Source organism: Hyla sarda, chromosome 1, assembly GCF_029499605.1.
Source record: "Hyla sarda isolate aHylSar1 chromosome 1, aHylSar1.hap1, whole genome shotgun sequence".
Classification (NCBI taxonomy): domain Eukaryota; kingdom Metazoa; phylum Chordata; class Amphibia; order Anura; family Hylidae; genus Hyla; species Hyla sarda.
The window spans coordinates 461,819,810-461,834,193 of record NC_079189.1 but is presented as its reverse complement, the minus strand read 5'-3'; the positions used below and the strand labels follow the sequence as shown (position 1 = coordinate 461,834,193).

The 14,384-nt window shown below is 42.4% G+C and overlaps 2 protein-coding genes across 3 annotated transcripts in view; one reads left to right on the top strand and one right to left on the bottom strand.

The window, feature by feature from the left end:
* The window catches only part of CFAP251 (cilia and flagella associated protein 251), a 69,990-nt gene extending 61,834 nt beyond the window's left edge, over positions 1 to 8,156 (bottom strand). The window contains exons 1-2 of one of the 2 annotated variants that reach the window (XM_056534933.1): positions 8,001 to 8,156; positions 5,647 to 5,918 (exon numbers count right to left, since the gene is read on the bottom strand). In XM_056534933.1, the coding sequence (XP_056390908.1) occupies positions 5,647 to 5,913 (267 nt within the window). In that variant the 5' untranslated portion in view covers positions 5,914 to 5,918; positions 8,001 to 8,156. Of the gene's footprint in view, positions 1 to 5,646; positions 5,919 to 7,884; positions 7,904 to 8,000 lie in introns of those variants that run through there. The other variant, XM_056534943.1, reaches the window with a different exon arrangement.
* Positions 1 to 14,384, top strand: part of HPD (4-hydroxyphenylpyruvate dioxygenase) — a 183,333-nt gene that overhangs the window by 59,367 nt on the left and 109,582 nt on the right. The window lies entirely within an intron of this gene.

Here is a 14,384-nt window from a genome sequence, read left to right as displayed (position 1 = left end):
CTTTACTAAATACTGTGGAAAAAAATTGTAGGGAATTAAAACCTACAAAGAAACCTACACAACACTCTTAGTAAATAAGGGCCAATGTTTCCATGGTATCTTTTCTCAGAGTAGGTTTCATCCTGCTTTTTATTCCCCAATGCCAACACAAAATTAGCACCATGTATTTTTTGAGTCACTCCTCCCATTCCATTTACTTTAGAAATTCATTATGACATCCCGGATAGTGACATCTTAATGCCCCATTATGGTATCATGATTTAAATTATGTTTTCACAATGCCCCATTGTGACCTCACAGTTTTAAATTGTGACATACAAAATTATCCATTGTGACCTCACAGTTTTAGATTGTGACATACAAAATTACCCATTGTGACATCACAATTTCAGAATGTGAAATTTCAATTGTAGATTGTGAAATCCCAAATTCATATTGTGACATATCAATTTCAGATTGCTACATTACAAGGCCCCAATGCAACATCACAATGTCAGAATGCAACATCACAATGTCACATTGTAACATCAAAATGGCCCATTGCAACGTCACAACTTTGTTGTGACATCAAAAAGACCCATTAAGACATCATTATTTTAGATTGTGACTTCACAATGACCCATTGAGACATCACAATTTCGGTTTGTGGAATCAAAATGCCCCATTGAAACATCACATTTTCGTGTTGCGAATTAACAATGCCTCACTGTGACATCACAATTTTGGATGGTGACAACAAGGTTTATTATGGTGACATCACAATGCCCCTATAATGAAATCATAGTTTTGAATTGTATGCCATCACAATACCATTTATAACACTACGCCTTCCTAGTAACATCATATTTTTGAAATGTCATATCACAATGCCCCATAGTCACATCACATTTTAAAATTGTGAAATTACAATGCCCTACTGTGACATCCCAATTTTGGATTAAGACATGACACTGCCCCACTGTGACATCCCAATATCAGATTTAAGCACATGCAAATTATGACATCACAATGCCCTCTTGTGGAATCTCCATTATGACATCACAATGCCCCATTGTGATATAATATTTTTGGATTGTAACATCACAATGCCAGATAGCCTTATTGTGACATTACAAGCCCCTATTGTGATATCATATTTTTGAATAGTGAAAGCACAATTCCCCATTGTGACATAATTATCACAATGGGCCATTTTGATAATAATTTTGGATTATGACATCACAATTTCAGATTGTGAGATTTTAATGCCCCATTGTAACATCACAATTTCAGATTTTGACATAAAAATGTCCAGCTTTGATTAAAGCTAATTAAATTAATAATTTTTAACTTTGACATCAAAGTGACCCACTGTGACCCACAATTTCAGATTCTGTAGTAATGGGGTATTGGCATCTCAATACCCCAGTACTACATCACATTTTTTATTTAATTTATATCAAATATTTTTTATTGAAAAGTTAAGGAAGGACATGTATCAATGTTGCTTTGGTAAACGAGTTCTGTAATCATTTTTTTTTTGCTTTGGTTTTGCTTATTTATGACATATTTATCATACAATCACAGGGGGGTTGATATATTTGGCTCACATAAGCAAAAAACCAAAACTCACTCTAGAATACCATTTATTTAGCACACATAAGCAAAAAACAATAAATGAATTCAGAACACCACTTTGTAACCCCAACCTCAAGCTTCAGCTGTGAAAAAATGTGCGATATATCTATATATTTATGTGTGTGTTTGTTACATTTATTTACCACTTTTTCCCCCTAAATGTACTAACCCATTTTTTCTTAGTTTTTTTTTTCTTTTAATTTCAAATCCGTATATCATGTGGACTACTTTAGATTTGTTGTAGTTTTGTGACACAGGCAGGCGAGAGATGTGCTTGTCACCCGCCACCACGCACGACTACAACTCCCAGCATGTCCTTACCGGGCATACTGGGAGTCTTGGTTGAGCAGGTGACAATCTTGTCGCCCACCCCCGACTGCAGGACTACAACTAGCATGCTAGGAGTTGTAGTCGTGCAGCAGGGGCAGGTGACAAGCTTGTCACCTGCCCCAGGACTACAACTCCCAGCACGTTCTTACTGTAAGGGCATGTTGGGAGTTGTAGTCCTGCTGCACGGGTGGGAGATGTGCAGTCGGGTTGCAAGCTTGTCACCCGCCCGCACATCTTCCACCCACCCACCTGCGCCAAAGGACTACAACTCCCAGCATGTGCTTATTGTAAGGGCATGCTAGCATTTGTAGTCATGAGGCGCTGGCGGGAGAGCCGCTGGCTGGTGACAAACTTGTCACCCGCCCGCACATCTTCCGCCCACCCGCGCCACACAATGGACAACGCCACGCCCTTACAATGGACAAGGACATGCTGGGAGTTGTAGTCCTACAACGCTAGTGGGTGACAAGGAAGCCAGGGAAGCGGGCGGCGTTGTGCTCCGCTCCCTGGCTTCCCAGCGGGGATAATTAAGTTACGGAACTGTAACTTCAGGTTTCCCTCTGGCAGCTGTGATTGGCCAGGAGGTCTGGACCAATCACAGGTCTGCTCGGGAAATATAAATTACAGTGCTATAATTTTATATCCCTGGCCACCCGCCCGCATCTATCACCTGCCTGCTAGGTATTGCAGAACTACAACTCCCAGCATGTCCTCATTGCAAGGGCATGCTGGGAGTTGTAGTTCTGCAATACTTTGTGAGCGGGTGATAGATGCGGGCGGGTGGTCGGGGAGCAGAGCAGCGCAAAAAGTCGCACAAAAGTCACAGTTGCCCGTTGTCAAAGGGAAGTTTGTAAGCCAAGTCTTACCTTGAAGGGGGTTTGTGACTTTATTTTGCTTACGTGCGACTTTCGCACTTGATGAATTCCTGACCACTGCAAAATGAAAACTGAAAATTGCATAAGTAGGGCTGACTGCTATTTTTTTGCTTACCCACAAACGTCACACAAAAAGTTGCTTAGGAACACATGTGACTTTTTGTGCGACTTTTATAAGCAAAAAAAGACCTCTAAATCCCTTGATAAATCTCCTTCAAGGTTTTTTACAATTAAAACAAAAACCATAAAAATGTATGGTGTGCAAACTTATTATTTTATGTTATTATTAATATTGGTATAACATGCAAATTTTGTATTGTGGCAACAAAATGCTCCATTGTGACATCACAATTTGGGAATGTGACATCACTATGCCCCACTATAGCATCACAATTTTGAATTGTGATATAACAATGCCCTGTTGTTACATCACAGTTTTGCAATGTGACATTACAATTTCGGATTTTTTAGGGATCCAATCTCATCACGTGGCAAGTTGATTTGCATGTTTTGATCAAAAGATTCGCTAACACCCTGATAGTTTTTGAAATTATGCTGAGAAGCAATTCGATCAAGTTGTGGCTGTGAGGCCATGTTCTGTTTCTCTATTTATATAGTCACAATTTCGGATTGTGCATTTCAATTTCGGATTCTGACATCACAATTTTGGAATGTGACATCACAATGCCCCACTATGACATCACAATTCAGATTGTGACATTACAATGCTCCCCTGTGACATCACAATTTTGCAATGCAACATCCCAATTTCAGATTGTGACATTACAATGCCCCACTGTGTCATCACAATAGGGCACATTATTCTTCTGAAAGAGGCCAATGCTATTAGGGAATACCACTGTCATGAAGGGGTTACTTAGTCTGCTTTAAAGGGGTACTCTGGTGAAAAACTTTTTTTTTTTTTTTAAATCAACTGGTGCCAGAAAGTTAAACAGATTTGTAAATTATGTAAAGTAGAAAAAGATAGTGGCACCTAACGGTATATAAAAATGCAAAGTATCTATTATAGAAGTCCAACGAATTACAGACTATAGTGGTAGTCCATGTTCATAATGAATATCCTGTGTGACGGTGGTGCCAGGACTGAGGTATGCAACGAAACAATAGTAATAACAAAGAAAAGGGTCCGGCAACTCACGGTCTAGACGCTAGCTGCTAACAGGCTTGAAGTCCGTCCATGGGGCAGAGGTAAGTGCGGGAAGCTCAGGAGGCGATTAACCGGTTGATTTCGTGCAAAAGCATGCAAGTGCTTTTGCACGAAATCAACCGGTTAATCGCCTCCTGAGTTTCCCGCACTTACCTCTGCCCCATGGACGGACTTCAAGCCGGTTAGCAGCTAGCGTCTAGACCGTGAGTTGCCGGACCCTTTTCTTTGTTATTACTATAGATTTGTAAATGACTTCTATTAAAAAGTCTTTATTCTTCCTGTACTTATTAGCTGCTGAATACTACAGCGGAAATTCTTTTCTTTTTGAAACACAGAGCTGTCTGCTGACAACATGAGCACAGTGCTCTCTGCTGACATCTCTGTCCATTTTAGGAACTGTCCTGGACAGTTCCTAAAATTACAGAGATGTCAGCAGAGAGCACTGTGCTCATGATGTCAGCAGACAGCTCTGTGTTTCAAACGGAAAAGAACCAGTTGATTTTAAAAAATAAAGTTTTTCACCGGAGTACCCCTTTAATGTTTAGGTAACATGTACATGAATTCCATATGGAAGCACACTGGCCAAAACTAAATCAAACTACCTTTGTGGGCTTGGTGCCATCTTTTCCCTACCAATGTGCCTTGTGACCCTGTTGCTGGCTCACTTCATTTGACCACTTTTAGCGTACCAGGAACACCCCACAAGATCTGCCAATTTACAGACACCCTGACCAGGTCATCTGGCCATCCCAATTTTGCCCTTGTCAAAGTCGCTTGTATTCCTACACTTGTCCTTTTTTCTACTTGCCATAACTTCAAGACCTGACTGTTCACTTGCTGCCTAATTCCACTCCTTAAAAGGGGTACTCCAGTGGAAAACTTTTTTTTTGTAAATCAACTGGTGCCAGAAAGTTAAACAGATTTGTAAATCACTTCTATTAAAAAATCTTAACCCTCCCAGTACTAAAGAGAAATCCAAAAAAGAAATTTCATTTCCTCTGATGCCATGACCACAGTGCTCTCTGCTGACCTCTGCTGTCCATTTTAGGAACTGTCCAGAGCAGCATATGTTTACTATGGGGATTTTCTCCTGCTCTGGACAGTTCCTAAAATGGACAGCAGAGGTCAGCAGAGAGCACTGTGGTCATGACATCACAGGAAATGCATTTCTTTTTTGGATTTCTCTTTAGTATACAGCCCCTAAAAAGTACTGGAAGGATTAAGATTTTTTAATAGAAGTGATTTACAAATCTGTTTAACTTTCTGGCACCAGTTGATTTAAAAAAAAAAAAAAAAGTTTTCCACGGGAGTACCCTTTAACAGGAGCCATTGTTATTAATAAACAATGTAACTCACCGTTTGTGGTTTTAATGTTATGGTTGATGATTGCACTGTATATACCAGTGTTTTTTCCCAACCAGAGTGCCTCCAGCTGTTGCAAAACTACAACTTCCAGCATGCCCGGACAGCCAACGGCTGTCCGGGCATGCTGAAAGTTGTAGTTTTGCAACAGCTGGAGGCACCCTGGTTGGGAAAAACCACTGGTATATATATAATAAATAAATGTAAAATGCCTAAACAAGTATTTACACTAGTATTACCATTTTTATTATTGGATCCTAATACATCTGATCTGTACTGTACTGTAAATTTTACCTCAGTGGCTTCCTGCTCTTTATCGTGAGACATTTTGTCATGTGAAGCATTAGGACTATCTTCTTCACTTCTGCATACATTTACTTGCTCCTCGAAATCTCCAATAGTGGCTTCAGGGTGCTGTTCCTGTTCCTCAGGAGGTCCTAATGCTGGAGACATTAACTGATCTTCATTACTTGCTTCTTCTCCCTCTTCATTACCTTCACGTGGGACATCTTCTTCCACTGCATTATGGGACATTTCTTCTTCTTGTAGATCAGCAGACATTTTCTCTGCATTTAATGACATTAAAAGTTTGTATCATAGAAAAAGCATCACATAATATTTTAGCTGCTCTTACATAATGTATAATCGCATTATCATGCCTTATAATCAGGGCTCAAGTCCTGCAGGAACTCATGGGAATGGAGTTCCTGCACTATTTCCACTGTTCCCATTATCAAGAGTCCTGCAGGACCAGTCCTTGAGTGGAAATCTTGGGTGAGTTCCCACACTTTTTCTTCCAGGACTTCACCCCTGCTTATAATGCTATATAGTTTTCAGTAGGGATCGACCGATATCGTTTTTTTAGGGCCGATACCGATAATCGGTGCAGGTTAGGGCCGATAGCCGATAACTTATACCGATATTCCGGTATAAGTTATCGGCTATTTATCCCCCCGCGACACCGCTGCAGATCATTGCTTTAAAGCGGGCGCTTTAAATCAATGAACTGCAGCGGCTTTTGCGGTGCCATAGACCGCCGCCGCCACCCGCTTCTCTCCCCCTGCCTGTCCGGGGGACCTCCTGAGTCCTATCACCACCACCGCGACCGCCCCACCCCCCCCCCCCCCCCACACTGCCGCACTGCTCCCCCCACCGCCGCACCGCTCCACGCCCCCTACCGCGCCGCACCCCCCACCACACCGCATTTTTCTTTAAATCAACTGGTGCCAGAAAGTTAAACAGATTTGTAAATTACTTCTATTGAAAAATCTTTACCCTTCCAGTACTTTTAAGCAGCTGTAATTTCTTTTTGTATTTATTTTTTGTTGTCTTGTCTACAGTGCTCTCTGCTGACACCTGATGCCCATATCAGGAACTATCCAGAGCAGCATAGGTTAGCAATGGGGATTTTCTCCTGCTCTGGACAGTTCATGATAAGGGCATCAGGTGTCAGCAGAGAGCAATGTGCACAAGACAAAAAAAAATCAAAAAGAAAAGAATTTCCTCTGTAGCATACAGCTGCTAAAAAGTACTAAAAGGGTAAAGATTTTTTAATAGAAGTAATATACAAATTTGTTTAACTTTCCAAAGGAGTACCCCTTTAATATGTAATAAATTGGCAATGTTCAGCGAATGAAGTTAATGGAGCCTGCTGCTCCCTCCATCTACTTGGGGGGCAAATGACCTCTGTTCTTGTGGTTGAAGGGGGTTCCAGCTGTCAGAACCCCATAATCAGCTAGATATCACCTGTATATAGGGGATAAGTTTTCATCTTGGGGTTATCCCTTTAAAAAAAAACAAAAAAAAAAAAAACACTGTTACAAAGCTAGGTTTCCCCTTGTTTTTTCAAAACGAAAAAAAAAAAAACAACTTGTATTTTTTGGGGGAAAAAACGCCACGATCAGATGTTAGCTGAGAGTCAATAGGGATTTATGAAATGACAAAACCACTCGCCATTTTTTCACTCATCTTTGTCATTTTTCTGCGGTTTTGGGTTCAATGGCAGTTTTCCAAAATCGCAGCATGTTGAGACTATGGTGTTTTTTAGTTGTTGTTTTTTTAAAACAAAATCTTGGGAGCAAAAGTCTATGTATATATATATATAATAAAAAAACACTATTCAAAAAATTGGGGTTTAGCTTTGGCATTTCTTCAGGTTTTTTTTTTCCCATGGTGAAAGAATTAAATGAGATGTTATGAGGTAAACACATAGAAAAAAAAAAACAAAGAAAAAAAAACAAAAAAACTAATACCCACAATTTTTTTTTTAAAACGCCCCATCTTGCATCAGGTCAGGTCAGTTTTTTGTTTATTCGGGTATAAAAAGGAAACCTAGCCTCAGGTTGTTATGTAAGAGATCTACTATAATCACAATAATCTATATAATAGGAACTCAATCTGATCCCTGTAAATACATCAGCAATGTCATAGCTAAAAGATAAAAAAAATGACATCACAAAATGACATCACTAGTTATGATCAATGGGGAAAAGATCCATTAGCCACAAGTGAAGGTTCCATAATACGAGTAACCTCTATGTACTGTCTGTTCTATCACATCCCGATCGGCTGCACAACCAGAATAGTGCAGGACTCCTCACAATAATAATAATAATCTATATTCATATCCCCATAAACAGTCTACTTACGGCAGGAGACGCAGCCCGCTCACAAGCCTCTAGTTGCGTTACTTAGCAACCGAGAAGTAAACCGTGCGGGGTTCCCATGGTGACACGGAACTCATTACTAGGCCCCGTCGTCTGTAATTCCTGCACTGTGCTCCGCATAGGATTGTGGGAAAGCGGCTGGTGCACGGGGCTGAATAAAAGTGTATGAAGATAATGGGGATAGGTCACGTGACTCTCTCTTCAGTATAAGTGTTGTGACAGAGTGATGTCTACACCACTGACCAGTGTGCCTCCAGCTGTTTCAAAACTACAACACCCAGCATGCCTGGACAGCAGAACACAGCCTAAAGCGCTCATAAAGTCACCTATAGCAGTCTTTGCCAACCAGTGTGCCTCCAGCTGTTGCAAAACTACAACACCCAGCATGCCCGGACAGCAGAACGCTGCTTAAATCTCTCAGAAAGTGAACTATAGCAGTCTTTGCCAACCAGTGTGCCTCCAGTTGTTGCAAAACTACAACTCCCAGCATGCCCGGACAGCCTTTGGCTGTACGGGCATGCTGGGAGTTGTAGTTTTGCAACAGCTGGAGGCACTCTGGTTGGAAAAGACTGGTCCACACATATAAACATCATTCTGAAAAGTACCATAGGGGGCGCTATTACTGTGTGGCAGCAAATATGCAGCAAAATACCCTACCCTATTATGCATATTTTGCTGCAAATCTTCTTTAGCGGATTTTGCTACCCATTGACTTCAATGGGTAGGAAAATACGCAGCAAAATACACAGCGTATATGGCACGTGAGCCTACCCTACTGGTCAATTTGATAACTGCACAGACCTGCATGTCTGCCTGTTTTTTGACCACATAGCAGCCGCGTCTCAACCACCCCGATGTCCCTTACGTGAGACTCTACCTAAATGCAATGTTCTCCAGCTATTGCAGCACTATGACTCCCAGCATGCTCTGACAGCTGCAGGCCAAAGGTTGGAGTAGCGCCACGCCATTCATATGTCAGAATTTCGTGCCAGATTCCGCATTGCATGTATTATGCCAGCGCCCACAGTATGCGGAATGCCCGCACAGAGATTGTCCGCGCGGACATTCCATAGTGTGAACATAGCCTTACAGGTGCACAAAATGCATTGGTTTGGATGCATAAAATGTGCCAATTTCCACTTCAAAAACAGTGGGGGTCACTGCCCCAAACCCCGCTCCCATCGACTTCAGTAGAAGCACGAGAAACCTGCTGAAAAGAATTGATGTTGCTTCTTTTTAGCGCTAAAACACCAATTTAAGTCAATGGGACTTCAGGGCTGCCCGCCCATGCAATGCCTGCAGCTCAAGAAGAGCTGGCACGCTTCACACAGGCGCATTGCGTGACCATGTGAATGTACCTGTTCACATGGCGGAATGTCCGCCTGGATCATTTCCTAATGGATTCTGCAGAAAATATTGACATGTTTGACAATTCTTTCTGCGGAGGCCAGAATAGGAACTTCCATGGCAGATGTTTCCGCCATGGTGCAGAAGAATCCCATCAAAAAGAACAGGCGTCTTCAGGAACAGAATCTCCAAGCAGAATTTTTCTGCCATACGCCACTTGGAAATTCTGATGTGTGAACATTCCCTAAGAGCTGGATACCCCTTTAGGCTTGGGTTACACAGACATCTTTTTGTAGAACTACTACAACTCCTGGTCGCAGCTGATGTTTAGAGACTTTTCATTGGGACTTTTTGCTTAGTCTAGTTAAAGGGGTACTCCACCCCCAAGACATCTTATCCCCTATACAAAGAATAGGGGATAAGATGTCTGATCGGGGGGGGTCCCACAGTTGGGGACCCCCGCCATCTAGCATGCTGCACCCACCTGTACGTACTGCCGGAAGCACTGGAGGTTTTCAGTCTTTTGCCTCCCAACCCTGGGGACGGATTATCGTGACATCACGCCCAGCCCCCTCAATGCAAGTCTATGGGAGGGGCGGGGCATGATGTCACACAGGGCAGAGTCATGAAGTAACGTCAGGAGGCAAAAGACTGAGAACCTCCAGCGCTTCCGGCAGTACTTACAGGTGGGTGCTGCATGCCAGATTGCGGTGGTCCCCAGTGGCAGGACCCCCCGCGATCAGACATCTTATCCCCTATCCTTTGGATAGGGAATAAGATGTCTTGGGGCCGGAGTACCCCTTTAACTTTTTGCAGTGGTCATGAACCTATCATGTGCAATTATCGCAAATCTACGCCAGGTCTGGGCTGGCTTATAGAGATGAGTGAAGTTACAGTAATTCGATTCGTCTCAAACTTCTCTGCTCGGCAGTTGCTGACTTTAGCCTGTATAAATTAGTTCAGCTTTCAGGTACTCCGGTGGGCTGGAAAAGGTGGATACATTCCTAGGAGAGAGTCTCCAGCCCACCGGAGCACCTGAAAGCTGAACTAATTTATACAGGCTAAAGTCAGCAGATGCCGAGCCGAGGAGTTTGTGACAAATCGAATCACTAACTTCACTCATCTCTACTTGGCTTACTAAACTGGATGTGGAAAGCATTTGTAAAAGTTGCACATTTTGGCGCAATAGGTTAAAAAGTTGCAGAAAAAGTCACAGAGGGGGAACCATGCAAAAATGTGCACTAACACCATATTTATTACATGCCATGCAATTATTTAATAAATTTACCACACTTACACATTACCATCATCCAAATTGTGTTGCGGACACAGGACAAAGCTGAGTGAAAGTAGGAGGGGGAGTTTAGGAACAGGAGAAAGAAACATTTTTGGCTGTTAAAATTATTATTATTTTTTTTAATCAACTGGTACCAGAAAGTTAAACAGATTTGTAAATTACTTCTATTAAAAAATCTTAATCTTTCCAGTACTTATCAGCTGCTGTATGCTCCACAGGAAGTTATTTTTTTTTTGAATTTCCTTTCTGTCTGACCACAGTGCTCTCTGCTGACACCTCTGTCCATTTTAGGAACTGTCCAGAGTAGGAGAGGTTTGCTATGGGGATTTGTTTCTACTCTGGACAATTCCTAAAATGAACAGAGGTGTCAGCAGAGAACACTGTGGTCAGACAGAAAGGAAATTCAAAAGGAAAAAAACTTCCTGTGGAGCATATAGCAGCGGATAAATACTAGAAGGATTACGATTTTTTATAGAAGTAATTTACAAATCTGTTTAACTTTATGGCACCAGCTGATTTAAAAAAAAAAGTTTTCCAGCGGAGTACCCCTTTAAGATACTTTTCTTATATTCACTTGTACTATTGAATTATGCAAAGTTTGTTCAGATGACAGTGCTTTTTAACTTTTACTTTAATCCTGTGCGTGATTATAAGGAGGAGGCTGCTGAAAAGTGATCTGCATGGAATCAGATGTTGTGAATATTCATGGGACCCCCTTTGCCCATGTGAGCACAAGGTGGGCAGGCATAGGGGAGCAGAGGGGACGAAGGCAGGGATGCTTGGTATGCCAGCTTCAGCCTCCATTGTGCAAAGGGGGTTGATTATCACATGTAAAGTTATCTTGGCAATCAGTCTTAGCAAACAATTTCTCGGTGTTAAGCCATGCCCCCCACTTTTTTAACCTTGGCCATTGAAAAAGGTGGCAACCATACACAGTAAAAGTTCTTCAAAAGAGACTAGCTCTTTGAGACAAGCCCTTTATCTAGAATTTGTGTATGTCATTTTGGAGAACTCCAACCTTGCAGAAGGCTACTTGTCTATGCAATCCTTGATGATCGTCTTAGAGGGTTTCACTGTATATACCAGCTATAGCATCAAAACCACTTACCTATGAATTTGTAGGTTGCTTCCAAGTAACCAAAATGGCTCTCACTGGTTGTGGTATAAGAGGGGAGATTTATCAAAACCTGCTCAGAGGAATAGTTGCTGAGTTGCTCATACCAACCAATCAGATCGCTTCTTTTATTTTTCAGAGGCCTTTTCAAAAATAAAAGAAGCGATCTGATTGGTTGCTATGGGCAACTCAAGATAATAAACTGCATATGTTTTGGAATGCCGTCACCCAAGATAGTATCAACAAATGTTGATGACTATTCCTCTGGACAGGTTTTGATAAGTCTTACCCATGATCACTGAAGGCACACTTGTAATAATATAAAAAAAGCCAAAACTTGAACATTGCTGGGTTCTGCTAATCCACCAATAAAAATCTGGTGCGACTATAGACTCTTTAGTCTAAGTTTACAATATTTATTAGCTGGCTTGGCTATTGCACCACAAATGTGTTCAAACATTTGGAAAATTTTTGGTACAGAGCATCACATATAAGCCATGTCTCTCAACTAAGGCTGCTTTCATTTCACACTATAAAGTTCACCCGTTAATAAACGGCCGTTATAATGTATTGTTAACAGATGTTTATTAACGGGTACTAACGGCTGAATAATGTCTGTCCAAATAACGGGCATATTCATCCATTAAAACCCGTTATAACATCTGTCATGTACGAACGTTTTAACACCTCTGCCTACAGACTCCCACAGCCAGGACTACTACTACTACTCCCATCATGGAACAGACTTGTTTCCATGATGGGAGTAGTAGTTCCCCAGCTGCGGGAGTCTGATGGTGGCTGGGGAGGTTACCTTAGTGTTTGTACTACTACCCCCATCATGGAACAGAGTCTGTTCCATGATGGGGGTTGTAGTACAGGGGCTGAGGGATTGATCGCACCGGGTCTCACTTCTGACACCCGGTCCGATCAGAAGTTATTAAGCAGGGGAGCACGCTCCGCAACCCTGCGATGTACACAATGTATTTTTTACTTTTTTAAATTCCCCGCCGGGAGCCCTGAGAAGCCAATCAGGGATCCCAGCAGGGTTTTTAAAATGGACAATGTGAGGGGACATGTGTATGTTAAACGCTATATATCTAGCCCCCCAGCGCATTAATAAAAATATGACCCCCGCCAGCCAACGCATTTATATGTATATGTCGATACCCCCCCGCCAGCGCATTTGTCAAAATTTTCCATTGCAGCGCTATATGTGAATGGTATCTCTATCAGAAAGGCTAGATGATCCTGGTAGATATGCTATTCATTCATAGCGCCGGCAGCTGCTTATGTATATAGATGTGCTGGGTGGGCAGACATATAGCGTTATCTGCCCCCCACAGCGCTTCTATATACATATGCAGCCGCTGCTCTATGAATGAATGAATAGTATATCTGTCAGCATGATCGGCCGGGCGGCTGCTGGATGCGCTGCTGACAGATATCACATATAGCGGTGCACAAATGCGCTATACGTGACAAGTATATCTGTCAGCAGCGCATCCAGCAGCCGTCCGGCCGATGATGCTGACAGATATACTATTCATTCATAGCGCGGCGGCTGCATATGTATATAGAAGCACTGTGGGGGGGCAGATAACACTATATGTCTGCCCCCCCAGCACATCTATATACATATGCAGCCACCGGCGCTATGAATGGATAGTATATCTGTCAGCATCACCGGCCGGACAGCTGCTAGATGCGTTCTGATAGATAAACCATTCACATATAGAGCTGCAATGGAAAATTAAGACAAATGCGCCGGCTGGGTTACATTATGCGCTGGTGGGGGGGGTATAGATATTTACATATAAATGTGCTTGCGGGGGGGGGGGGGGTCATATTTTTATTAATGCTGTGGCAGGGATATATATTTTTATAAATTTGTTGGGGGCCTAGATAGATATATAGCGCTCTATGCCCCCCACCCTGCAGCACTATATATCTTGCCCCCCCTCCCACAACACTTTTAATATACATATGTCCCCTCACATTGTTCACTTTAAAAACCCTGCGGAGAGCCCTGAATGGCTCCTCAGTACCGGCCATTCAGGGCTCCCAGCGGAAATTTAAAAATGAAAGTAAAAAATACATCGTGATCGCAGGGTTGCGGACCATGCCGCCCGCTCCCCTGCTTAATAATTTCTGATCGCATCGGGTGTCAGAAGTAAAACCCGGCGCGATCAATCCCTCAGCCCCTGTACTACAACCCCCATCATGGAACAGAGTCTGTTCCATGATGGGGGTAGTAGTACAAACACTAATGTAGCCTCCCCAGCTGTCCGCAGACTTCCACAGTGGGGAATTACTACTCCCATCATGGAAACAAGTCTGTTCCATGATGGGAGTAGTAGAGTCCCTCAGCCCTGTAGGAGTCTGCTGATGTCACCTCTTCTGAGCATGCTCAGAAGTAATAACGGATATTTTAAAAAATTGTGCAAACGATGACAAAGGCTCATCCGTTTTCCATAGACTTCAATGTTAAAAATAACGTCCATTGATTTACCCGTTTCTTGTGACGGGCGAAAAATTAGTGCATGTCCCGTTATTTCTCCCTAATTTCTTTCTAACTAATGTCCGTTAGTAATGACGGCCTATAACGAGT